Source organism: Colletotrichum gloeosporioides (genome assembly GCF_011800055.1).
Source record: "Colletotrichum gloeosporioides strain Lc1 chromosome Unknown consensus_27, whole genome shotgun sequence".
Taxonomy (NCBI): Eukaryota; Fungi; Ascomycota; class Sordariomycetes; order Glomerellales; family Glomerellaceae; genus Colletotrichum; species Colletotrichum gloeosporioides.
Window position 1 is genome coordinate 359,593 of NW_025544672.1, and position 26,064 is coordinate 385,656.

At 52.4% G+C, this 26,064-nt stretch overlaps 10 protein-coding genes across 10 annotated transcripts; 5 read left to right on the forward strand and 5 right to left on the reverse strand.

Annotated features, from left to right (window-relative positions):
• Window positions 1-949: 949 nt before the first annotated feature.
• GCG54_00007466 (Formyltetrahydrofolate deformylase) lies at window positions 950-1,813 on the forward strand (the record flags this gene model as incomplete). Its single annotated transcript, XM_045407447.1, has 1 exon — window positions 950-1,813. One exon carries the CDS (start codon window positions 950-952, stop codon window positions 1,811-1,813), a length of 864 nt encoding a protein of 287 aa, XP_045266892.1.
• A 79-nt stretch (window positions 1,814-1,892) lies between these two features.
• Window positions 1,893-3,764, reverse strand: GCG54_00007467 (uncharacterized protein; the record flags this gene model as incomplete). The annotated part of the gene is made up of 2 exons (XM_045407448.1): window positions 1,893-2,521; window positions 2,603-3,764. The coding sequence occupies 2 exons, from the start codon at window positions 3,762-3,764 to the stop codon at window positions 1,893-1,895; spliced, it is 1,791 nt and encodes a 596-aa protein (XP_045266893.1).
• A 1,535-nt stretch (window positions 3,765-5,299) lies between these two features.
• GCG54_00007468 (uncharacterized protein) lies at window positions 5,300-6,313 on the reverse strand (the record flags this gene model as incomplete). Its single annotated transcript, XM_045407449.1, has 1 exon — window positions 5,300-6,313. One exon carries the CDS (start codon window positions 6,311-6,313, stop codon window positions 5,300-5,302), a length of 1,014 nt encoding a protein of 337 aa, XP_045266894.1.
• A 1,125-nt stretch (window positions 6,314-7,438) lies between these two features.
• GCG54_00007469 (uncharacterized protein) lies at window positions 7,439-8,300 on the forward strand (the record flags this gene model as incomplete). Its single annotated transcript, XM_045407450.1, has 3 exons — window positions 7,439-7,685; window positions 7,737-8,229; window positions 8,273-8,300. The coding sequence occupies 3 exons, from the start codon at window positions 7,439-7,441 to the stop codon at window positions 8,298-8,300; spliced, it is 768 nt and encodes a 255-aa protein (XP_045266895.1).
• A 497-nt stretch (window positions 8,301-8,797) lies between these two features.
• GCG54_00007470 (uncharacterized protein) lies at window positions 8,798-9,520 on the reverse strand (the record flags this gene model as incomplete). Its single annotated transcript, XM_045407451.1, has 1 exon — window positions 8,798-9,520. One exon carries the CDS (start codon window positions 9,518-9,520, stop codon window positions 8,798-8,800), a length of 723 nt encoding a protein of 240 aa, XP_045266896.1.
• A 2,254-nt stretch (window positions 9,521-11,774) lies between these two features.
• GCG54_00007471 (uncharacterized protein) lies at window positions 11,775-12,655 on the forward strand (the record flags this gene model as incomplete). The annotated part of the gene is made up of 3 exons (XM_045407452.1): window positions 11,775-12,051; window positions 12,110-12,227; window positions 12,277-12,655. The coding sequence occupies 3 exons, from the start codon at window positions 11,775-11,777 to the stop codon at window positions 12,653-12,655; spliced, it is 774 nt and encodes a 257-aa protein (XP_045266897.1).
• A 1,454-nt stretch (window positions 12,656-14,109) lies between these two features.
• On the forward strand, window positions 14,110-16,149 carry GCG54_00007472 (Mutanase; the record flags this gene model as incomplete). The annotated part of the gene is made up of 2 exons (XM_045407453.1): window positions 14,110-14,190; window positions 14,254-16,149. The coding sequence occupies 2 exons, from the start codon at window positions 14,110-14,112 to the stop codon at window positions 16,147-16,149; spliced, it is 1,977 nt and encodes a 658-aa protein (XP_045266898.1).
• A 1,111-nt stretch (window positions 16,150-17,260) lies between these two features.
• Window positions 17,261-20,375, reverse strand: GCG54_00007473 (putative beta-galactosidase B; the record flags this gene model as incomplete). The annotated part of the gene is made up of 3 exons (XM_045407454.1): window positions 17,261-18,489; window positions 18,542-19,535; window positions 19,593-20,375. The coding sequence occupies 3 exons, from the start codon at window positions 20,373-20,375 to the stop codon at window positions 17,261-17,263; spliced, it is 3,006 nt and encodes a 1,001-aa protein (XP_045266899.1).
• A 744-nt stretch (window positions 20,376-21,119) lies between these two features.
• On the forward strand, window positions 21,120-24,051 carry GCG54_00007474 (uncharacterized protein; the record flags this gene model as incomplete). The annotated part of the gene is made up of 2 exons (XM_045407455.1): window positions 21,120-21,123; window positions 21,179-24,051. 2 exons carry the CDS (start codon window positions 21,120-21,122, stop codon window positions 24,049-24,051), a joined length of 2,877 nt encoding a protein of 958 aa, XP_045266900.1.
• Window positions 24,052-24,338: 287 nt separating this feature from the next.
• GCG54_00007475 (uncharacterized protein) lies at window positions 24,339-25,271 on the reverse strand (the record flags this gene model as incomplete). The annotated part of the gene is made up of 1 exon (XM_045407456.1): window positions 24,339-25,271. The coding sequence occupies one exon, from the start codon at window positions 25,269-25,271 to the stop codon at window positions 24,339-24,341; it is 933 nt and encodes a 310-aa protein (XP_045266901.1).
• Window positions 25,272-26,064: the final 793 nt, after the last annotated feature.

Genomic DNA, 26,064 nt, shown 5'->3' on the forward strand with positions numbered 1-26,064 from the left:
TATGCAGAAGGCGAAAAAAAAGTTTTAAACTCGAGATAACCAATATTGCGAACCTTTTTAACCATCTGGTCAAGCCCCTCAAGGACTTAATTCTTGAAGGAATTCTTAACGAAGAAAGCTCCCTCTCGGGCATTATGAAATGCCCACCAGACCAAATGTTTCTTTCGTAAAGTAAACATAATGAAACCTAGAGATCGTTTAGAGTAGAGTACTCATCGCCAGCCTGATAGTTCGCAACCCATCAACATGAGTATTATAATTGTGAAGACTGCATAAGTGTGCTGTTGATCTTATGCAGACGGTGTGACTGACTCGGCCCTTCAACTTGGCCATTGACCATGTTCAAAGGGAAGTTTTAGCCAGCAATGACAATTGCAATTGAATAAGCCGTTTACATGAAATATCGATTGAGTAAAAGGAAAACGCCACTTCCAATACCGAGCCTCTGGTCCTGTAGAATCGATTGGGCCTTCATCCAGCTCATCAACGGTCAGCCCCTCGATAAGACAGTGAGGGGCACCCTGAGATCGTCACTGAAGGAGGGGTGATGTCACCACACCTGAACCCAGTGAGACATGCAGGTACACACATCTTGTCGATTTTCTTCCCATTGACTCAATCGCATTCATGTCTCGATGTTTTCTCTTGAGACTCACTCACTTGAGGCTTACCAAGATGAAGCCTCCCACTTCCCTTCACTCATCACATTTCAGTAGCAGCTAGATGGGCTTATTTGCGGGTCTCCGAATCATCCCCGAGCTCGGGAGGGGCTCTCAGAACGGAACTGGTGCCCCGCGGCCGTTTTTAGTGTTTGACTCATTCTTTCAGGAGAGAAAACTCATTGGAGGCGGCTGAGATTTTGCATTGCGATCACAGGAACTTCCCTCTCACCTCTCAACCTAATCCAACCACAACCACCTCTTCAACCCCCTCCCGACCATCATTCAACATGGCCTCCGCCAAGCACGACCACATCTTCACGCTGTCCTGCCCGGACAAGTCCGGCATCGTGCACGCCGTGACCGGGGTGTTCGCGGCGCAGAAGCTCAACATCCTGGACCTCCAGCAGTTCTCCGACCCCGTCTCGGAGAAGTTCTTCATGCGCGTGCATTTTGGCCCGACCGAGACGGAGTCGACGGAGCACCTCACGGCCCCGTTCGACGCCCTCGCCGCCGAGCTCCAGCTGGACTGGTACCGCATCCGCCCCGTCGCCCGCAAGCTGCGCACCCTCATCATGGTCTCCAAGATCGGCCACTGCCTCAACGACCTGCTCTTCCGCGCAAAGTCCGGCCAGCTGCCCATCGACGTGCCCCTCATCGTCTCCAACCACCCGGACTACCAGACCCTCGCCGGCAACTACGGCATCGACTTCCACCACCTGCCCGTCACCAAGGACACCAAGGCCGCGCAGGAGGAGGCCATCCTCAAGCTCGTCAAGGACAACGACATTGAGCTGATTGTGCTCGCGCGCTACATGCAGGTCCTCTCGCCCAAGCTGTGCGAGGCCATGTCCGGCAAGATCATCAACATCCACCACTCCTTCCTGCCGTCCTTCAAGGGCGCGAAGCCCTACCACCAGGCCTACGACCGCGGCGTCAAGATCATCGGCGCCACGGCCCACTTCGTCACCGCCGACCTGGACGAGGGCCCGATTATCGAGCAGCGCATCGCGAGAGTCGACCACGGCATGAGCCCGAAGGACCTGGTCGAGGAGGGCTCCAACATTGAGAGCCAGGTTTTGGCGGCTGCTGTCAAGTGGACCGCCGAGGGCCGCGTGTTCCTCAACAAGACCAAGACTGTTGTTTTCAACTAAGCTGGATATCCGGGGCGCATAGGTTTATGATGAAAAATAAAAGTTTGGCATTGTCTTTTCGGCGCTCATTCTATATCTCTCATGGCTTCTGAGGTGACTGATCCCCTTTCTCATGACTTGCTGGCTGCTCTCTAGGGCTCGGCGAGACATCGCCAGCGGGCATCTCGTACACCATGCTCTCTACCTCAAGCTCGTTCCGATGTGATGGTGAGTGCAGCTCCGCCAGCACCTGTGACTCTCGTTTCGCTGTTTCAGGATGTAGCTCAGCTATCGGGATGCCTTCTCCATCCAGCTCCGGTTTGCCTCCGATCGCATGATACTCGTCTCCGGAATGAATAGCGGCGTTCCGTCCATTTTCTTGTCGGCGACGGCGTCCGAAATACCACCACCCTCCGCCGATTGCCCCGCAGATCCCGGCAACGGCCCCGACGACGATCCCAGCTGTGCGCCCGGCGGTCGTCCCATCCCCAGCGCTTTTGCTACCGTTAGCCTCCTCGTCATCCGAAGTCGCGTTAGTGCTGTTGTTCGACTCGATCGCCGTCCATAGTCGCTGCCATGAGGCTGCAAATGAATCGGCGGGGTTCGAGCTGATGTTGTCGGCATCGTCATCCACAAGCACTCTCTGCCCGGCGTCTGGTCCAGGCGCCTGTCCCATGTAAAACCGTTTTCTGTCGTAGTTGTATCCAGTGAAAGCAGCCTGTAGAAAGGCTCTCCCGAAATGGAATGGGATAAGAGCTGCCCCGGGGTTGGGATCGTCTTCCTCGCTGTACGGATCTGCCCAAGGCTTACAGGGCCAGTACCTCGCGTCTTCTGCCGAACCATTTCTCTGCGGCGTGACTTCGAGGAACAGCGATGCGAAGGGTACTTTGATCGTTATGTTTTCAGCGGACATGTCGGAGAAGGTAAAGCTCATGTACGCTGGCGCGTTGATGATTCGATTGACTTGGTCGAGCTCGTCGGCGGTGTTCCATACATATAAGCCCAGGGCGGCGTCGTAATAGACGGGGAGGTATTGGGCCGCAGCATCGCACACGCGGCGTGGCAAGCAGATGTACGGAAATGCTGCGTCCGGGAGAACCATGAGCGAGTCCGAAGGACCGCCGTACTGCTTCACGAGCTCCTTGTCGCTGATTGTGATGTTGTCTGCGTCCCAGACACTTCCCAGAGTTCGATCGGACAGGAAGGGAGAGCCTCCGTACTCGACACCGACCGCAACGTCGATGAGAAATGCCTTGGGCATGCCGAATAATGAATCAAGGTCGAAGGTACCCACTCGTCCCAGTACGCGATTCTTTTCGTAGCCTCCAAGAGAAAACGAGCAGGTTTGCTCGGCCCTGTTGTCGCCCAGGTGCAGGAACCACGAGTTTGCTGTAATCGTATTGCTCTCAACAAACTGGTCGATGATCCACAGCGGAAACCCGAGCTTCTTCCTCTCCGCTTCACTGTCAAAGTTGATCTTCTGTCCGAGACCGAGGATGCCAACCGGGATCGGCATATATTCGCCGACGGACAAAAGATCGGTGTAGGTTTCCTCCAGCTCCGAAACCTCTTGAATAGTGGTATTGATGTCCATGAAATTCGGGCCGCTGGAGTCTGCCTCAAGTTGGAACTTCACCGTGTCGAACCACATTTTCTTCCCGGTATATCCTGTTGGCCATGGGTTCAAAAGGCTGTACTGAAAACCCCCATCGTATTTGACGGCAGTTTTGGATGCCTCTCCACTGTAGACACCCGAGACATCTTTTGAAAGTAGCTCAACCGGTGAGCCTCCCGTGGGCCACATGCGCACCGCGACCACTGGTCCTGCGGAATTTGTTGACTCCAGACGCTGATTGATAAAGACAGCTATCTCGTTCCATGGCCCGTCTGGGCCGTAGCCTGGTTCGTAGGTGTCGTAGACCAAGCGCGTCGTGGCCGATACGCAAGCGGCGGCCAAAGGGAAAAGCCGCATCGTTATTCGCATGCTTCGTTGTCTGTTGTCTCTACGGCCAGTGATTGAACGAAACAGGGCACGCCGTTTCCGCAAGTTGATGTCGCAAAGTCTGGTAGAGGAGGAGGGCGAAAACTTTTAGCAGACATTGATTTAAGCGTGGGAATCTCGCGTATGGTAAGGTGCCAATGACGGTCCAAGATTCAACGCAACGTTTTGAGAGCTGTGCCGCACCCCTCGAGCGCGATCAAATGGGCAAGAAGCCTGATGCCCACCTTGCAGGGTTCCACCCCCGAAATCACGACGTTTGCTGGCTCCAACAGTTCCAACGGTTGGACGAGAACCCTGGAAACCATTCCCGATATTCTGGGCAGATTCGCTTGAATGTCCCCTCTCGGACACCTCATTTGGGTCTCAGACAATCAGAAAGGATTGTGCCACTGATGCAAGTTCTTCCATGCTTCCCAAGCAAGTGCCCCTTTTTGCCCGAATGCCTAGACAACAGTACTTACGACGCTGAAGCGACGCTCTGAGCCTTTGACCGACATCTTTCAGGAGCGAGTAGACCTATGGCTGCACAAGACGAGAAGATGTCTTTTATTCTTAAAGAGGTCCTTCCAGTAGTCTTGTGGAAATGAGGCTGATTTAAGCTTGTCTAGATCGGCCCCCAACGACCATACACCAAGACGGCACTGACACCAGCACCCCTACCTGGGGGCGAAAGTTGAGAAAGTGAGATGATATTTTGAATGAGAGCCCAAGAACTTCATGAATTTTCGATTGCTAGAGCGCGTTGGTGATCTTGGCATGCCTAGCCGCCTGCGCGAGTCGGCATCTGTTGTCGCTCCAACAGACCTGCACGGTACTTATGATCCCCATCCCGGAACGGCTGGGAAGGATTCAAACCAGTCCAAGACTTGGTCCCTCCAGGGGACCCGGGGGTGGGGGCGGAGGAATGGTAAGTCAAAAAATGGCCAGATGAGATGGCGAATTTCGTTCCAGGAATATGGCTGGACAACATTTCTTTTCGGAATGCAGACTGTGATAAACGATTGGGTGGTTGACGAGTAGCGCCAGGCCTTTGGTGCCAAGAGAACTCATCCCCACGTACTCTGCATAGTCTTGCTGGTTACGTATCTGACTGGCCAGCAAGTTTGGATGCACCAACGTGTTTGCCAGGTATTCGGCAAGCCTTGCAAATGCCCCTTTACTACCGAAGCTGTGCGGACCCCTCGACTTGCATTTCCTCCACCCTCACAAGTGATGATCCTATCCTGCCTCGTGTTGCCTTGCCAGGGCGCCGCCAGAGTCTATCGAAAGGACTCCGGTGGCAAGTGCACGTTGAAAATTGTAAGCTTCACAGGATGTTGAATTCAAGAAATATGCCCAGTTCAGATCTGCTGGCCCAGATCAATGTTTGAACATAAATATACCTTATGGACTGGCCCTATGTTGCCCCCGTGGAGGCGGCGGAGTATGGCTTGGTTTCAACGATAATGGAATGCCTCGCCAATGAGAGCGTGTGCGTGTACAGCTGCCGGAGCACCTTGTGATAATTACAACAATAACAACCCATCCCCAGAGCCCAGCTCTACAAACTCATAGTCAGGCCCGTTGCCTCCTAGCTTCTCTTCTTCAGCCTCCACAGCCTCTTTGAGCGTATATCGCGTCCTCACGAGAAGAGGAGCAATAAGCCCGCCGCCTGTCTTGACTTCGTCATGCGTCGCTATCCAATATCTTGCACCAGTTTCTCCGACGGCCTTAATGCCATTCAATGCTCCCAGATTCAGCTGTTTCGTCATCCAAATGCGCACGTCGTGGAGACCGTGAAGTAGGGCCAGTGTGGAGAAACCTGACTCCCGAATGGAAGTCAAGTCTGAAGCTTGAATGCCGTGGGGTGAGTAGAGGATTGTTTCTGGCTTTCCAAGGTCAAAGGCGATCATGACGGCTGAGTGATAATAGAGTGCGTTGCCTGCGGTAACGACGCGGCCGATACCCAGCCAAGATGGCAAGCCAGCGACGCTGAGAGTTTCTCTCCAGTCCTCGGTTGACGAAGAAAATGCTGGAGTTGTTGTAACGGAGTCGAAATGATTCCACGATCGGATTAAATCTGCTGCTTTGTCGGTTGCAAATACAGGTGTAGATTTGGGTAGCTCCTCTAGTGTCGCTTGATGGCAGTGGTCCGTAAATTCGTGGGAAATGGCGACTACATCGATGTAAGATTTCTCAGCATCATCTGATCCATCAGATTCGTTTTCGAGGCTGGCAAGCAATGAGTTCAGCTCGGCCATGGTCTTGACGCTGGGCTCGACGAGATGCCATTGTGTAGAGAACCAAGACGCCACATCGGACTGAGGACCCTGCAGCCAAGGGTCGAGAAGTATGTTGAAGCGCTTCCGTCCGTCGGGGGCTGATTCGGAGTCAGGATATGGCAGTTGAATGAGCCATGTGGTATCGGCGTTGAGGTGAATGAGGATGGGTCGATCGGTCTTGAGGGCCTCAGCCCAGGCCGCTCGATCGCCGACCTTCAGGGTTCGAGGTGTTGACGATGAGCGGTTGTCAATAGTCATGATTGTTGCTTTCTTATTACTTTGCTCCCAGTAACTCGATGACTTTCACGACCAGCAATATCTCATGCTGCGTAGATGTTGATAGACTGGAGGTAGCAAATGAAGTCGATCTCGGACGGAGGGGTCCGAAAGTCTGTGACGTCGTCCAAACTCGCGTATTCGCGGCGCGGCCGCCCGTCGCATCCTGGCCCTTGCCACCCGCCGCCGTCAACTCTAGCTGCGGGGTTAGCGTAACGGGGTCATGACCATTGTTCTCAGAACTCCAAAGCAGCATCGATGAAAGAGAAAACTAATTATGCGCTGACGTTAATTATTGAAAGATGCCAAGATACAAGTGAATTTATATGAGCTTCTTCGCTTACTGGACGGACAGTGACGCTAATAGACGAGATCCTTGAAAGCCCCAAATACTACACTAGAGTCACAGACACTTTACACCAAAAAGAAAATCAGTACAAGCAAGCGTTCTGACGTCTGGTTGAAGATTGTTGCATCCTTGTTAACTGCTATTGCGATTGCGGCAAAGTCTTTGTTGAGATTAAATTTGCGAATAACCTCACTTGAGCATGAGAGTTTCAAATGGCTGATTGATGCATAGTCCGATGTGGCGCACATATGGTAAACCATAGCCAACGAATTTGGCTGCTATTTTTGTTTCACTCGGAAGTGCATGGCAACAATGCGCCTTGCGCCTGTAGCATTCGACGCGACACACTTCAAGCTTATTTGGTTGCCAATCGGGATGATCAGAAATGATGCATCATTTCCTCGGGCGACTGTGGCTTGGTGGCTAAGCTGACCACCCAACTGCAGCGTCCAATCATTTCAAGATATGTTGCCTTGATTCGTCCTGCCTAGGCGGCCTTAGATGCCGAGAACCTGTGCCATGAGTGAGACAAAGAGAGTTGGCAGACGTAGCCATGTAATGCACCCGTCCACCATGCCTTCGGATTTGAGACCGACATGATCGCCCAATTCTTTCCCCAACGAAGTAAAAGTTGAACATAACCTCTTCCTATAGAAAAAGACTTTCGTTCGCACTTTCAAGCAATACCAAAGTGTAAGCTTTGTCTATTGTATAATTCTGTCATCGAGGCTCTGTTACGAGTCCTACACAAACGCACGATGAAGCCACACTGTTTGTCTATTCTCATCGCTGTTCAAGCAACTGCAGCTGCAGAACGGTTTTGGACTGGGAGGGGACTTGACATGGGACCGTTCGGGAACGACCGGTCCTTTAACAACAATCAGTCAGATGAGATCTACCGGGAAGCCATTACCAACCCGAAAGCTATGCGATCCGTCAAGTTCGTCCCATTCTCAGGTCTCATAAGCCCCAAGGTCTACGGAAAAGACCCGTACTGGACTTGGAGTAAGTTGCACTGAGAGTTGAACACGAAGGTAATACTGAAAAAGCCAACAGGAGTTAACGTGACGGAGTTCGCCTTTCCCTCGGGAATCAACGTTACTGATGCGGTAACTGGGGCCGAGCAACCCGTCGAAAACCCTTCCTACGTCAGCACAACCTGGGACTTTGCGTGGTCCAGTGGTGGCAATATCCCGCAGGCCTTGGGCAACTCAACAGGACCACTTTGCGTGTCCATATTGGACATCGTCGCATACCCAGCAAACGTCACCAACCTTTACACGGATGAAAATGCCAATAACACTGACTGCACGCCAATATTAGGAGAAGCATGCGTGCGGGCAATTCTCAGAGAAGGCAGCAACTTCAGCAGAGGAATAAGATGCAACTCGCCAAGGACGTCGTGGGGTACGCTTCCCGAGTGCAACAATACCCTCGGCTATACCGTGAGAGAACGCCTAGATGATAAGTTGTTCAACCGCACCTTTGGCGGCGGTGTCGCAACAGCAAACCTCAACCCGGATCCTTTCAATTCGCCAAATGCCAATTCGTCAGCTGAACGCAACAGAACGTTTGGCATAACTAGTGGGAAGGCATTCATGGGAGTTCATAGCGGAGTGATCCCTGGGGCTAATGCCACGGATATATACTTGGCGGCAGCGAATTCTCTTCAACTTCTCATGATCAGTCATGGATTCGGAAACAGCAGCCTTGGAGAAACTCAGCTTCATTGTGGGCAAACACTACCCAGCTGCCGGTGGATCAGGACGAAAACGGAGGGGGCGAAGAGAATGACGCTACGCGTATGCAGTATCATGTAGCTTGGTCCTTGACGATTGTGGCATTGGCTATGCTGCTGGCAAGGGCCACTTGAGGCTGTCTTGGGAAAAGATTTCATTCTCTTTAACCTTGTGGAAAAGAAAGCTTTTTGGTGTCAGAAGTCCACGGTACTAGTGACGTATTTATGGGTGTCCAAGTTCAACCGTTCATCTTCAAAACGCACAGCTTGATACTTTGACTTGTTGAATAGTAATCTTTTCTTCTGTGGCCCTATCTTGCTGAGCACTGTGCTTCCTCTATCTTGGCGTACTGGTGTGTAGTTTAAAGGACGCAGTCAGTTATCCTTCTAGAGGGTTTTTCATCTCTTGATACCTCTGCCCCGGAGGAAAGCCCCGCATAGAATCTGCACGATCTTTCCAAGCCTTTCTCAATTCTTCCGGAGACCGTGCTTCTTCGATACCGATGTTGTTGACGCAGAAGTCAACCCAGAATGAGTGATTCGGGCTTCTCTGACCGGCATACTCTCCAACAGCATCCAAGGCCTCGAGGACATCCTCTCGCAAGTCATTCATGTACTTGTTTACCTGCGAGACGATATCTCCGATGGTCACGCCAGCATCAGAGGTAGCACGGATAACGAGTGATTCTGGTGGTCGATACGGCATCCGATCACAGCATTCGCATGGGACCTCAGTGTCATCTTCTGGGCGGTCCACCGTGTGAAGATCTTCCCATGCATCTCGACTGCCGTAATGGTCGAGAATGTCGATTGAAGCCTTCAACGAGGATATGGGAGGATTGGTGTACAACTCGCTGGCAATAGGGTGTAACGAGGAAGTACCGTCTTCAGACTGGACTTGGTACGGGTCCTGCACCGATTCCGCATTCGATGGGTCGCGAAGAACTTTGATCTCATGGAGAGGAGCAAAGGCAGGCCATCGGAACCGGTTGAATGCCAGGTTGAGAGAAATTGGCTGAGGATTCTGGCGGTCGATGAATGTTTCCAACGGGGGGTACAACGGCGCGACCAACGATGTGGGGTCGGTAGAAGCGTCTGACATTGTGAGAATGTAGAAATGAGGTCGTACGGGAGAGATAGACTGTGCTAGTAAAAGAGGAAATGTACATTTCAGCTGCAAGAGGTGAGAGGTGAGGGAGGGCCGTTCTTTAATGCAATGTTTACCTGGCTACAGAGTACATGCACCCGTGTCCGATCTTGGCAGTGGCCCAATATATCGCACATGGGTATCCCTGTTCGGGGCCCCGACAGACCTGGGTTCCAGCTTGCCCTATGAGGTGGCCTTCATTCACTCTTTTTGAACGAATGACATGACATGAATAAGTGCATAAAATGAGATTTCCTTTTTTCGTAAAATGAAGCATGTAAACAAGTAGCGATATCTTTATCCTGCAGATGTTGCGGTACCAACGCTGCATTCTACCTCGTTCACGCCAAGCACTGCCTGGTCCAACGATCTTGTAATACTCATTCGCCATGAATACTAATAATCTCTTCGTTTGCGACGTAACGCGAAGAAAGACGACTTAGATCAACCGAGTCAGCCCAGTCCATATAATCTACAAGGGAGCTTATTGAGTTCCGTGTTGCCGGCTGTGTGTTCTCGGTCTCCGCTCCATTGTCGTCAACATGCACCATTCTCGCCGCCACACCGTTCGCCGTGTTCACCATGCGAAAGAAGAAGAGGCCAGCGTCATCGTTCGGGACGAATGTTGAAGAATGCTTTCTCCGGATTCGGCTTTTGAGACGCCCTCGCAATTTGTTGTGGCTCGATCCTTGCCAGTCTTGTTCCGACTTCAAACCAGCGCAAGTCTTCTGGGGGGCACAGCGCGTGTAGGCTTGCGTGCCGCCATATCTAGGCAGGCCAGAACCGCCCTCGACCCATGGTGCCGCCGGCCATTCGTCGCAAGTATACGCCAGATTCGAATCGTGGTGCTGTCCGTTCGCGTCTGTGTAGCCCTGGATGGTGTACAGCTGGAGGTTGGGTGCTGCTGGCAAAACATCCACCTCCGGCCAAACGCCACCGCTATATCTAGGCAGGTGTTGAGCGATGTTGCCTGGGCCAGCCCTCTCGGGACACGCGTGGTTGTTGGACCATGTGCCGTTGCAGACCGTGCCTCTGCGATCATGGCCACGGCCAACATTGAAGTCGTACGCGAATGCGGTACGCCACCGTCTGGCGCTTCCAGTAGCGCTTATGAGATAGGTCCTCGCGTTTTGGCAAATCGAAGGCATGTAGTAGCAGTTGTACTCCAGGAAGAGTGTTTCTCCGGTTGGGATAAAGATAGGTCTTGGTGGGATGGTCCCGGGTTGCGGCGTCCAAGTAGGTACTTGCTCACCGTTGACTGTCTGCCAGCCCCAATGCTGATTGTACTGAGATGCTACTCCCTGAAAAAACCAGTTGAGGATGAAAAACGAGACAACGAAACGAAATAGAGCTGACGGATTTGCTCCACGCCGACCCTCGGCCAGTCTTGGCAAATTGAGGGCCGACATCATTGATGCCTTTACAAGTCTGAGGGCGAAGCTGGCAAGATCAGAAAAGGATTAAAGAGATAAAAGACGGAGAAAATGGGTTTGTATTTGATGTTTCCAACCCGTCTCTGTTAACTACTAAATGAATATCGCAAGGACCTGCGGCCGCTCACTAATACCCGCGGGCTTTCGGCTCAAGAGCACCATGAGCACCAACACATCTACGACCCTGGCGTGGGCAGAGATCTGCCTGAACAAATGTTCTTACGCTACCCTCTGCAAGCATGTAAGATGTGAGATTAGAATTTGGCTACGCATGTCTTGGCGAGACCAGTATCCGGAAGAGGGAGGTGACATCTTGCGGCGAAGACAAGAATGGCGCTTAGCGCGATGTGCAATGCGTTGCCTGATTCAGAAAAATCTCGCAACATATCCATCAGCTGACTTCTCGAGTGAAATGCCTGAAGATTTTACCTAAATGCAATCTCCGAGGTAGTTCCTGCTGTGCCGCGCGATATATTCTGGGATTATGTGCTTGGCTGGCCCCTGGACTCGTCCTTGCTGCCAAGCCTTGTTGGTTCTGTGAATCTTCGTGTAGAGTATTGAGTTCCACCTCCTGCACTTGACCCCTGCATGTGAACAGACAAGCGTCGACGTGCCAAGACTTTAGTGATATTCAGGGAATCTCACGAGAAAAGTCCAGAAGACGAGCATCCCATTCGGCAAGTGTCTCGGACTACTTGTCACGATCAACGTCCTTCCATCCACATCTCCGTCTCCCCTCTTTTGCGGCACTAGCATCTTTCTTTCGAAATCCAATGATGCACTCAACGTTCTTCTTCCTAGCTTTGTTGACAAGCAAGCTGTCTTTGGCCGCTGACGAGTGCCAGCCTTGGACTTGGAAGCGTGATGTCGAAGCAGCCGGGGATATTGTCTGCCGCTACGACGCAACGACCAGCTCAACTGTCAATTACTACACTTGCACGGAAATTTCTTTGCAATATTCAATTTCGGTCGAGAAATTCTTTTTGTTGAATCCAGACCTTGATCGTGACTGTGAAACAATCAAACCAAACACCACCTATTGTGTCAGGGGATGTAAGTTCTCCATTCCAACCTTTTGACATTTTTGAAATCTGATGTTTTTGTTTTACAGACGTTATGCCACTGGTTACCGAGGACGGTTTCTGCGGGAGCTCTCACGATAATACCACATGCCACTTCACTGACACTCCTTGCTGCAACTCAGAGACCTGGAAATGTGGTGATACTAGGTAGAAGACTCCGGCCCTGTTAGTTTTCGGAATCTAACTCAAGTTTCAGTGAAGATTGCCGGCCTGGAACATGCCATAACAGCTTCGGGACGTGTGACGAACTTGGGTACTCAACAGACGGCAAGTGCGGGACCAACAATGACGACCTCAAGTGCACCGGCAAATGGGGAGAATGTTGCAACAATGACGGGTTGTGTGGAAATGGGACAGACTTCTGCAGCAGCGGCGTGTGCCAGTCTGGCAACTGCGCCATCGACGCCGTTACTCCGCCTCCAGTGTCGTCGCCTCTGCCATGGATTACTGGCACAACACCTGATGGGACTTGTGGTGGAGCGTTTGGCTATACTTGCGATATTGTTTTTGGCACATGTTGCAGTTCTCGTGGAATCTGTGGCGTTCTTGAGGAACATTGTGGAACCGGCTGGTAAGTTCATGTCTTCGAAGTAAACCTCATGAATTCAGACCAAATTTGGTCGTGGATATGATGATTATTCAAGAGCTATCGAGCTGACCTGATATTCTTTGGAACTAGTCAAAATGACTTCGGCCAGTGCTCTGATAACATCAACAGCACGATGATCCTTCCGTGATTGCACGATCAGCAATCTCGAAGGGTCATTTATGTGAGGATGAACACGGTCACAGCTGCTGAGGTTATCAGAATATTAGATCGTAGGACTTTGAATTTAAGAGACATCAATACATCAATACAATCTGCATATTAATATTGTCCGTAATCGAGGTACATTCAAGTTGCAATACGTTGATTCCCGTACCGTCCCTCGATCGAAAGCGTCTTCATTCTGGGAGACTCTTCCTCGTTGCCAAATCCCCTTTCCATTTCTACAGCCCCACAAACGTTTGATCACATTGTGAAACCCCTAGGGAAATCTTTGCAAGACTAAAGTGGCGGAGGGAGGGTGCAAGAAGCAGCCTTCAGCTGGACGTGGTGGACGGAAAGACGCCGAAATCACAAGCCGCCACTGGCGCCTAGATTTGTTGAAAAGGATACCAGGCGCATAAGGTTTCCCTGATATCAGGTCCACTTGCTCTACCACTCAGGACCAACACAAGTGTCTTGGCACTTATCTATCAACCAACATCACAGAATTTAGGCACCAGTTCAACCACCAACACAACTTGGGCTTGGCAGCTGTTCCAACCAACGGCATAAGCTCTACTGCGCTATCGGTCTGGAACCACGGCCATGGCTTAAACAGGGAAGGTTCGGTGATCGTGTCATTCAAACTTTCAGCGTACATCACCGCCGCGGCGCAGCAACACCTGCAGACCTGCAACGCAACCCGTCCTTGGCGGAATCACAGGACCGCTGGGGTCATGCGCATGCATTCGAATACTGATATCCGGCCCTATCAACAACTTCAAAATCTCCAAAACTGTCTAGGTCTAGTTCTGCGGGCATATTATGGGGGCGCTGTCTAAATCCTCGGCGCCTTGTTCGTTTGGGAGTGATTTCCGCGCTGCATCGTTGGAATGCTTTCCAGCATCACCCGACCAATGCCACGACTAAAGCATCTAGCTTGAGGTCTTGGCTCTTCGGCGTAATTTTAATATCGGGCAAGGGGATAGTGTCAAAGAGTCATGAGGTCCAATTTTGGCAAAGGCCTGGCTAGAGTTCATCGTCACCGAGGCAGTAATCACATCATGAGCGATTAAGTTACCAGGCAGACGATATGTGGCACAGCTGACGGAATTGTTTGACACAGAGATAGTTTTAGACGGGACTGTCTTCCCACTGTCTATCTGTCTGTCTGTCTGTTTGTCTGCCCTCTAACTTTGTTCTCTCGGTCCCTCAAGAGTACTGTGGCAAGCACCGATTCTTGGCCCGAACACGCCGGACAGGCCATACGCCGTTTTCGCGATGGAGGCGTTACTCATATTTGCGTTCATTTTGTTCTTCTCGGGAATGGCTCGAGGAAGGGCTGTTTTTGCTCACTTTATGGTAACCCTGAAACGTTCTTTGCCCTTTGTTGCAACGGCAGTGAGCTAACATACGACTTGGCAGGTCAGCAATACGGAATTCTACACTGCTTCAGATTTCGAATATGAGATATCTCTTGCACAAGAAGCCCATATTGACGCCTTTGTGCTCAACATAGCCTATGGCGAGAAGACGAATGATGTCTCCTTGCCTCCTATGTTTGATGCTGCAAGTCGGCGAGGCTTCAAACTTCTCTTCTCATTCGATTACGCTGGACAGGGTCCTTGGCCACAGGATGCTGTGATCGACCTCCTCGAGGAATACGCCTCCCGACCTGTTTATTTCCTACACGGATCACAACCTCTGGTTTCAACCTTCGAGGGACCTTCCAGCTATGCTGACTGGCCTGAAATCAAGAAACGAACCAATTGTTTCTTTATCCCCTCCTGGTCTTCATGGGGAGCCAGGCGGGCATTGAGGCCAGGCGTTGCCGACGGTCTATTTAGTTGGGCAGCCTGGCCTGAAGGACCTAATCCAATGGATACTAGTATTGATGCTTCGTACATCGAATTCCTTGACGGGAAAACGTATATGATGCCTGTCTCTCCCTGGTTCTATACTAACCTTCCAGGGTACAGCAAAAACTGGCTTTGGAGAGGCGATGACCTGTGGTATGACCGGTGGAACCAAGTATGGACAATCCGGCCGGAGTATGTCCAGATCATTTCCTGGAATGACTTTGGGGAGTCCCACTACATCGGACCGCTCAACGACAAAGCATATGTGGCATTCGGTCCTGAGAAAGGCAAAGCGCCGTTCAACTACGCAGTGAACCGCCCGCATGATGGTTGGCGTCGTTTTCTTCCATACCTCATCGACACCTACAAGAGTGGAAAGGCCACTGTCTCGGAGGAGTCTCTGGTCTCCTGGTACCGCTTGAGTCCTAGTCGGGCCTGTGCAAGTGGTGGCACTAAGGGCAACACTGGGAGCCAACTGCAGGCAGAAGTTCCACCTGAGACTCTTGCACAGGACAGAGTATCTTTCTCCGCAATGCTCACATCTCCGGCCGATATCGAACTTCAGATCGGTGGAGAAACTACCTCCAACTTCGAGTGGATCAGCACACCTCCTGGCGGCGTTGGCATCTACCATGGCAGTGTTCCTTTCTGGGGTCGAACGGGCACTGTATCGATCCGGTTACTCCGCAATGGCCAGGCCTTTACACGCCTAGATGGACCGGCCATTTTATCAACTTGTCCGCACGGCCTTACGAATTGGAACCCATGGGTTGGAACTGCAATAGCATCAACCTCTATCCAGCCCAAAGCGCCACCTCTTTCCTTAGAAGAGCAGGTATGCGTCAAAGGGTTCGGCGATGAAGCACACAACCGACTCTGTCTTTTCACTTGTATGTATCACTACTGTCCTCTTGGCCCATGCACTTGTCAACTTCTCGGAGAGCCGCTGCCAGAAGATAAGATGCCGGAGCCTACTCATGGGCCTGGGTACCCAAACCCCGGGCTTGACTGCACATTTCTGGGTCTGTGCAGCTTTGGCTGTAATAACGGGGCTTGTCCCGAGAGTACATGCTCCAGAGATGAGTCTCTGAAAGACAAGTGCGTCATACCGCCCGAAGAACCACTTCCCGACGACAGCGGCCATGGATATCTTTGGATTGGCGAGGAAATCTGGGACATGCCGCAGCCCCGGATATCATGTGTACCACCTTGCACCCTCGTGCTTCCGCCTTGGCCTAGCATGACTTCGACTATTGACTTCCCGAGGATCATGGTCACTCGTGACACTTGGGTATCGACTATCACGAGACCGCCGATTACAGTCACTAAGTGGGCTCTAAGCACCGTTGTGGTGACAACGCCTGTGCCTGCATCAACCACGACGGACGGCATCATCTTGATCTTCCCACCAATTCTCAGTTCCACGAAGACGTGGCCACCGATCACGGTCAGTAACTCCTAGATTGACTCAGAGCATTTGGATTCTGTGGATTCCCCAGAGCTAACGTCCTATCTGAATCCAGTACTATGATGATAAAAATAGCATTCATACTACAACACCAACCGCGCCTCATCCCCCTCCACCATCCACCATTCCAATTCCACCGCCTCCGCCGATAGTTATCAAGTTTCCGCCCCCCATAACGGTAGTGTGGGGTCCTCCATCGCCATTGACAAATGAGTGCGCATTTCCAGCCCTGTCCTGTCCGCCGGGAACAGATAATACTGGCGGCAGTAGCGGTGGAGAGGATGAGCCAGAAGACGAAGAGAAAGATGAGGATGACGAAGAGGACGAGGATGAAGATGGGGTGTGTATCTTTGTTCCCGAAACAGGTAACGGTGCAGGTTCAGGAGGTAATAATGGAGGAGGAAGTGGTGGCGACGGCAATAACGGCGGTGACGGTGGTGGAGGTGGTGGAGGTGATGGCGGTGATGGCGGTGATGGCGGTGATGGCGGGTCTGGAGGCGGAGATGGAGACGGCGGCGGCGATGGTGGCGCGAGCCCACCGTCTACTCCTGAGCCAGCCCGCCCAAGTCCTTCTACCAATACGAGGAAATGCTACAACAGTGGCCACAAGACGGATAGAGCATCTCTAGTCGGCATCATTGAGAGGTTCTGCAAACCGCTGGATGGGACTACGTTGAAGGCTGGCAGCATGGTGGAACAATCTCTGAGAGATACTGAGAGTGCAGCAGAGGGGCGGAGGACATATGTCGTGCTAGCCATCGAGGCAAAGAGCGGGTGCGAGTGGAATGTAGCTCAGACTGAGTGTGAGCGATATTTGAAGGTCTTGGTGGACAGCTGTAACTGCGAAGGAGCTGGGTCTGTCAAGCGTGGAGGCACAGCTGAGAACAACTGTCTGAAATGGAGATTGGATCCAAACTATGGAGGTTGGGGGTTTGGTCCATGATTGAAGGAAAAGACTAAGGCCCACTGCTTTGGAGTGTATCATACTCTCCCATACTCTACTAAACGAGCTGCTGGTATACATTTCGCTCTTGAATCTACCCCGACAACCATGCTAACTGATCACCCTGTTGGCCACTTGCATTCGAAGTAAGATGGGTAAGTTCTAAGCATAGAGTAGCCTCTCCTCCCCCCACGTTGGCTGCAAGTCTTTAGTGTCGAAGTGAGTGTCAAAGGAGCTAGTTCGGACCTCTGTGATATTCCAATTGACTCCAACACTGGTTCCATTTGAAGATTGCGCCCAGACCAAGACCCCAATCACATTATCTCCGTTAAAGTTCAGGATGCCGGGGTGTACCGGGAATCTGGTGGCCGAGTTGACGTACGGTGAGAAGCGGCCATATTGGTACCCATTGACGAACAACAGGGCTCGTGCCGTGCTGTTGCCCCCAGGAGTGCTCAACTCGAATTGAACCGAAAGATCAACACCGGTAGGAATGCTCAAAGGCACAATCGTACGGTACAAACGGACTGTGGCGTTGTCGAAACCTTCCGATGGAGACGCCGTCGGCCAATTCGAGTCGTCGAAGCCTGGAAGATGCCAGCCAAGCCGTTCAGCAGTCCACCCTCCCTCGTTGTAAGCACCGCGGACGGGGTCGAGAATCTTGCCTTTTGAGCGACCGGCAGTTCCAGTCAGCTTCCAAGAGTCGAAGCCCTCAGAGCCAACCAGCGTTGCGTTGAGGATCCCCCGGATTGACAAAGCCCCTCCGGCTCCTTGGTCGTGGCCGGAGTTGTCTTGTATGACAGTGAGCACATTGGTTATGTTCTGCGACAACGCGTTTTCTGGGAAGTCTAGAAGCAGTGATCCGGAGGCCGTCTTTGTTCCTGGACTTCCTGGGAATGCCTCCAAGAACCGCCCGTTCAAGTACACTGAAAATCCGAAGGCTTGACCACCGTAAAGGGTAAGTGATACTCCATCAGCAATGCCAGTAAATCTGCCACGGTAAATGAATGATCCAGTATGGAATCCATAGTCGTCAGCGTAGAGGTACGGAATGGTAGCGTCGTTCTTTGAGTTCTTCGTGGATTGATGATTAGCATTGACCCAGGCTACCCCGTCATCGGAATAATCGACAAGGACTTCGGGCAGAGAATCTTGAACTTTCCAGGGGCCCAGGCTCGGTAGCTCTATCTTCGGTGGTCCCGAAATTCTCCCAATGAGACTGCCGTGTGGTGTTGGTTTCGTGTCGACTGGTTTGCCATTCCAAGTAGCTTTCTTGACGTTGGAAGGGGCGAACACCTCAAGCTGAGCATCTTCAACCGTGTCTCCGGTGATCGCGATCACATCTGAGCTGATTTGTGCTCCGCGGATGAGAGAGGAGCCGTGTACCAAGACTGTCAGAGTTAGTTGAGCTCGGGTACGAATGTTTCAAGGGGAGAACCTTACCAGTCTCATTGACCGGAGTCAAAGGATCGTTAGTCAGAGTCGGTGCGAACATCCCATAGGCACCAGATCGATCCACCATGATAACCCTTGTGTCTCCAACGAAGGCGACACTAAGTCCAGGGCCCTGAGTGAACTTCAGTATGGTGCCGTGCTCAGTAACGTTGAACTGAACATCGCTGCAACCAGCACAAGTCTTCAGCTGCCCCTTGTGAGACCCGGTAAAACAGACCTCCCCTGACTCATCAGGGTGAACCCAAAGCACCAGTGTTGGCTTTCCGTCCATTACGGCGTACGTGAATACTTCAGCTGTGGAGTAAAGTAGCTTGTCCTGACCAATTGGAAAATCTGTCACCAGGATCTTGGCAACATGGCCCTTCAGGGACGTCGCTGGCGCGATCTGTGGGACAGTGAGGGGGCCAGCCGAAGTGTTGACGTGAAGCTGGAAGGTGACAGGCTCGTCGCTTCTCGAGTCCGTGTGTCGAACAACATAGAATCTCGCATCTGTGTCCGGGTTGTGAAGCTCAGTCGCAGAGACGGATGGGTTCGTTGTGTAATTGCTGCCGCTACCGATGCGGTCTGTCTTGGCCAGATCCTGAGCAACCCTTGTGAACAGCGCCAGGTTTTTGATCTCGTAGAAGCTGTCCCTAAGAGACCGATCCTCAGCGATGGGTGCAGAGTAGTCATAGCTAGTGCCGAGGAACGGAACGCCAAGCCAGCCCCAACTTGTGCCTCCATAGGTCATGTAGAGGATGAAAGCCGTCATTCGTTGATCAATGTTGTGGCGGTAGTAGAGGTTGCGAAAGTCGGCACCAACTGTGTCTGCGCAGCCATCCGGATATCCAGCAATGGGCACCACTTTCCCGCCCTGGAATTCTGGGCTAAACCATGGATTGCTTGGTGAAGACCTTTGGAAGTCTGGCTGATAGTCTAGAAGAACCCAGTTCCCGGAGCTGCCGGAGCTGCATTGATCTGGGTTGCAGCTCCAGCAAAGGGGCTATCACTTGTGTTAGTGTTACTATTCTTCAGGGATTTGCTCTGACAGATGACCTACGTAAGAATCGTACCCATGCACGTCGACGTTTCCGCCCGCACTAACTGTGTCGTAGTCCGAAGCCCATGAAACGTATCCAGATATGTCATTGTGAGTTAGTGGAATCTCGATGCCGTTGTTGACTGCGACCGCCTTGAGGTCTTCCATATAGTCGACAGAATTGTAGTTCGGTATTTTCTCGTTCTGGTTTGTCCACTGCTGGGGGTACTCATTCTCTATCTGAAAGTTGATTACAGTTCCGTTCTTGTGAATCTGGTACGGGGAGACCAACTCAGCTACGGATGACATGTAGCCGTTCCACGCATCGGTGTAGCTCGTACCATTCGATCGAAGCTTACCGTAAGCACCGGTCGTAATCCACAGTGGGAAACCTCCTGCGTTGAGCTCGCCGTTGATGTATGGACCAGGCCGAGGCGTGACGAAAATGCCATGCTTCTTGGAGTACTCCAACAGGAGCCCGAGATCATGAGCACCACTGGAAAAGTCCAACTCGCCGTCAAGTGGCTCATGATAGCCCCAGTGTGAGTAGAACGACATGGAATTCATACCCATAGCCTTCATCTTCTCGATAACGTCTTCCCATAGTTGTGGCACGGGGATTCGAAAGGGATGCATCTCACCACCGAAGAGAAACTTTCTCTGTCCCTTGATGATGAAGCTGTAGTGATCCCATTGTACGGCATCAGTGTAGGGAGTTTGCTTGATCGGCCAAGCATCATTATCGGCTGCCTGGGCACCTCCGAAAAAGGAGAGCAAGCCCAACGCGAATATCGACAAATGCATTGTAATCAGGCACGAAAGAATGATTTCGGATGAAACCAGGGACCATGAAAGCTCAAAGGGCCGCGATTAGAAGATGGATATGGGGACTAATCTGTTGCTTCATAACGACTAGTCTGCAATGGGCGTCCTAAACATGACGTTACTCGGGTTATCATTACCGCGTCTCTACATATTTTCCGCGAAAAAACCAGTATCGGATGCGAAAAAGATTTAGTTTCTGTTTGTACTGAGTGATCGTTGCCTGAGCATTGCTTAAACGCCACCACTAGATAGCTCTCGTGCGGAGAGATCCTTCATTGCAACCTTCCGTGCATGATCAACCGGAGCCATCCGGGATGAGATTGCGGGGTCTCGTTGTCAAATCTGCCACGGAGCCGAGACTATTTTCTCCGTTCGTCATGAAGCAGTAGATCAATTGAGGAGGGACAATACGGTTTGGTGCACCATGTGGTAGCCGCTGTCCAAGATGGGAAATGCATTTCTTGGCTGGCTTCATACACCCAAGACTACACGGTATAACAGGGTGCGAGAGATGGTACCCGCAAGTCTTCATGTATCTCTGTTGCATGGCGATCTCTTATCAACAAATGCCTTCTTAGTTTACATGTAGAGAGAAAGACCCGTCAGGGGAGATGGATCAAATTGCGCCGTGTTGACCTGGTATTGCTAAGATCTCCAATCAGCCAAACCTTACGGAGAAGAAACATTAGTATGGTTGGTATATGCCCTCCAACATGTCTTTCTATGAGTTAACGCATAGAAGTCGTTCATTGAACCATTCTTCGCATCTTGGAATGCTTCAGGTGTGGCGGCAGACTTCCTCGACAACTTCCGCTCCCCGCCAACTCTTTTTCGGCCCTACGGCCGATGGTGGTGGCCCCATGGCGCCGTTGAAAACGATGAGATCCGGGCCGAGGTCATCCAGATGGCCGAAGCTGGCTTTGGCGGCGTCGAAATCGAGGATGTCCACCATAGCACCAGTGAAGGCACAGAGTGGCACACTGACACCAACGGCTGGGCTTCTGAACCTTGGCTAGACGCTGTCAAGGTTGCACTTACCGAAGCCAACTCGCGTGGCATGGGCCATGACTTTGCCTTTGGGCCCGCCTGGCCAATGGCAGTTCCGACCATTGTCCCTGACGATGAAGCCTCAGCTAAGGAGATTGTCCTTGGCAAAAGCATTATTAATACCACGACTACCTACAATGGTTCCGTTCCGGGTCCTTTCTCCAAGCGAAAGGATGGCGTCAACGAGCAGAAGTTGGTTGCCGTTCAGGCTTGGCGCATCAGTCAAGATTCCGATCCATACGGCAACCCAGTGTACCTGGACTACGGATCAATGGTCGACTTGACCGATACGGTGGCAGATGGAAAAGTCGCATTCTCACCTCCAGACAACTCCTCATGGTTGCTGTTCTCGGCCGTCATTCGCGGCACAGGGCAACAGCCCGAGGACTATCCGCACACAATACCAACCTCCTACGTCGTCGATCACTTCAGCAAAGCTGGCGCTCAGGCCGTCATTGACTTTTGGGAAGATCAAATCCTGACACCTGAGATGCTTGAACTCATAGCCCAGACACCCACATCGCTGTTTGAGGATTCCCAGGAGATGGTCTCTGCTACGTACTGGACGCCCAACTTTGCCGACGAGTTCCTGTCTCGTCGGGGGTACAGCGTCATGGACATCCTCCCCGTCATCACGCAGTACAAGAACAATGCTTACCTCTTCCTGTTCAACGACTTGGAGGTGCAACGAGGATCTCTTCACGACTATCACGAAACCATCACCGATCTCTACGCTGATTATCATATTGCGCCCCTCCGGAAGTGGCTGAACTCTCGCGGCATGAAATACAGGGCGCAACCCTACGGCATCGCCAAGTTGGACAGCATGAGAATCGCCACAGCGCTGGACATTCCAGAAGGCGAGTCTCTCGGGTTCCAAATCATTGACGATTACCGCGTCTTGGCTGGGGCAATTAGCTTCGCTGGCGTCAACATAATGTCAAGCGAGCTGGGCGCTTACAACAAGGCTGCATACACAACTACATGGACCAAAATTCTGGGCACCGTCAATCCCCAATTCGCTGCTGGTCTGACTCACAATGTTCTCCACGGTTTCTCATACATCTACGGTCCGGAAACGACGTGGCCTGGCTGGGGAGCCTTCACTCCGTACAAAGGCCGCATCGGATACTCCGAGTCCTGGGGCCCACGTACTCCAACTTGGATGCATGTGCCTGACTTCACGGCCTACATGGGTCGGGCATCCTTATTCACCTCACAAGGCATACCGAAGTACGATTGCGCGTTCTTCCGACAGAATGGGGCTTCTGACGACCACTACGTCGGTCCATACTTCACCAGCGAGGGTGCTCGGATTGGATGGACGACAACGTACGTCGACGAATACTTGCTGCATCTACCATCGGCTGTTGTAATAGACAGACGCCTTGCACCTAACGCAGGGAATTACAGCTTGCTTGTTGTGGCAGAAGACCCTGATGCAGGACAGGCCCAACTCACGCCTGCATCAGCCAGCAAGCTGAGAGACCTGGCCGATGCCGGACTGCCGATGCTTATTCTTGGCAACTGGACCTCACCAGGTTCTCTGGGTCTGTCTGAAGATAGTTCTGCTGATGTCGCTACCGACATCGAGCATCTTCTATCATTGAGCAATGTCGTCAACGTGGCTGACTTGAGCAGCATCCCTACTGGACTCGCGAAACTCGGATTAACCCCAGCTGTCATGCACTCAGCATCCCCGCTGATTCACATCCGCCGCGAGCATGGCGACTTCGATCTGTATTTCTTCACTGCCAACTCGTCATCAACAGGTGTGAGCCAAGACGTGTCGCTTCCGATCCGTCACGATTACGTGGCGCCGCTTGAGCTTGACGCTTGGTCTGGCGAAATCAGTCTGGTTGGTCAATACACCATTATGGACGGCCGGCTCAACATTGGGATATCGCTCGAGCCACAACAGTCAAAGATGCTCATCGTCGCTCCATCGTCGGCCGATGTCGTACATGTAGCGAACTCCACTGCCGACTCCATCTTCCGCAACAGCACAACCGGGCAGCTTTTTGTTCGAAATGGTGAAGCTGGAGATTACAGGATCGTACTCAGCAATGGTTCCCAGCTAACAACATCCTCCAAAGCTCCCATGCCTGTATTGGAGCTCACCGATTGGGCCTTGGAGGTTGATGACTGGCAACCAGCAAACGAGAACCCTTCAGACGACGTGGAGGATATCGTAGCGACCAAGTTGGTTTACCACAGCTTCAACCTCACGTCACTGAGTCCATGGTCAGACATAGATGGATTACAGAACGTCTCTGGGAATGCGACGTACTCGACAGAGTTCGTTCTTGGAACTGCAGAAGCACCGTATGGTTCTGATGCGGGTGCATACATGGAGCTCGACATGTTCCAGGGGTCTTTTAGGGCTAGGATCAATGGGGAAGCACTAGGTACTCTCGATCAAATGGCTCATAGCTTCGACGTCAGCAAGTGGCTGCGAAATGGCACCAATACCCTCGAGATAGAGGCGGCAACATCTCTCATCAACCGGATGAGAGCATTTCAACCGCAATACTATGAGCAGTACGCGAGGCAGAAGTACGGCTTGAAGTCTGTCACAATCCGACCGTTCTCGCAGGTAGCAGTTTGAGTCTAGTTCATTTAATTCTCATTTAATGTGTTGCATATAACGCCCCGTGTAAATGCGCCCTAGGAGAAATAATCGTACATGATTGACGGCGAGCTCAGTGGTCTTATCCTAATCACGAGCACACGACCGTCCCCACGAAAAGAATAACAGGAATGGAAATTGAGAAACACGCGCTCCGACACCCGGAAATGCTGGGCTAATGAGGACCAGTCCGTTTGGGGCGTTACCCGACCACAAAAACACAGTCGAGATCCGAATGGCGCGCGGGGATCTCTTATGCGGACCTGCTACGAGCCGTCACCCAGCACCATCCAGGCATTGTCGGAGACGCCGTGGTTGTCAGCAGCACGTCCTCTCCTACTCCTTGGACGCGTCATCGCCCAGTGCTGATGCTCAGAAAAAGAAGTAGAGGAAGAAAACGAAAGGCGATCGGACTCGGAATCAGTTGTCAGATCGGGAGTATCCTCGGTGTCGGAATCGGGAGGGCTCAGGAGCCCGGAATCAAATTGCGAAGACGTGAAATGAGACGAGTCGTCATCTTCGAACGGGGGCTCGTCCAGATCAGGCGAACAAAGATAACGAGCGAAAGACTCGTCGCGGCCCAGCTCGGCCAGCGAAAGATCCAACGCCAGCTGCAAGTCATCTTCGTATGAGCGCCGTTGGGCCTGACTCCCGCGCGCCCGCTTGGCGGGGCGGACGGTGTACTCAGGTTCAGGGTGCGCGATGGAGCCCAACTCGAAGCCCTCGCCGCGGAGATGCTCATCGTCGTAAAGGAGACCCAGGCGATATAGTTCGTCGAGGCCTTCTTCGTCTTGCTGGATTCGACTCCTGGTCGTGCCGGGGAGCCGGAAAGCGCCCTGCCGCTCCAGGGACGGGGTACGCCGCCGTTGTGGGGCCTCGCCCGGAACTCTCACCCCGTCGAGGGCCGCGAGTTCTCGGCCTTCCTCCGTCTGGTCAGAGCGCCATTGCTGGATGGAGCGGTTGGTCTGCTGACGCCGGCGGGTCCGGTGTCTTTGGGCTCGTCGCTGGTGGTTGGCGTGGAGGACGAGATCTAGGAGGTGGAATCGTTGGTCGGCGTATTCTCTGTTCAATGACAGAGAGCCGTCGGCGCGGAGGAATGCGCCTTTGTAGTGCGCGCGGGTGCGCGGGTGGGTGACCTGCGAGGGGCCTTGGGAGAGAAGATTTAGTGCATCGGCGCTGTTGTGAAGTGAGAGACCCATGGTGGCGGTGTTTCGGGAAGTTGGCTTATATATGTGTGGTGGGTGGTTCGATCGGTGTCAGTGAGATGGGCGGGACGTGTCCAGAGAAGCTGATCGAAGTGGGAGGAGGGAGGGTCTTCGCCGAAGGGCGTGGGATGAGGGCGCAAGGGCGCGTGGCTTATTCCCGTTTTCTTGATGTGTGCGTGTCTTAGCTGATGATAGAACGTCGGCGAAGGAGGCAGGTATATATGGCGAACAGGCTGCCTGATGTTGGGCTGACGAGTGTTGGTGATGTTGCGCCGATGTGTGGATGGATTGGGCATGGTGTAGGCTGTTGTCGTAGGCGTCTCTCGATACCCTGCACATTGGCGGCCGAACGCTCGTCTCAGGACTCTTCTGTCGACATGTTAGCGGCCCTTTGGGGTCGCTTAGGGAGGGTTGCGGCGGTCGGTGATTGGGAGCCGGCTGGATGGCGGAGAGTGAGTCATGCTTGGCGATGATGAAGCGGAGTGCGCGGTTGGTTACCTGGCAGGCATGCTTACAGGGCTGGTGACTTGGAGGCAGGGTTTACAGAGGCCAGATTCTGGGGCCGAGAGGCATCCCACCTGGAGCGCGGCTTTCTATTGAGAGTTGGTGGTCTGAATGAAAGACTGAGGAAGAAACAAGCTCACATGCACAACGTGGCGAACGGGTAGCTTCGGCGGCAACACCGGCGTGAAGTTCCGGGGGAGTCATGGGTGGATGAAACCCGCTGAACGGAGCATTAAGGCCGAAATACAGCATATTGTGCCGTGGGCAACTTGACATAACACGG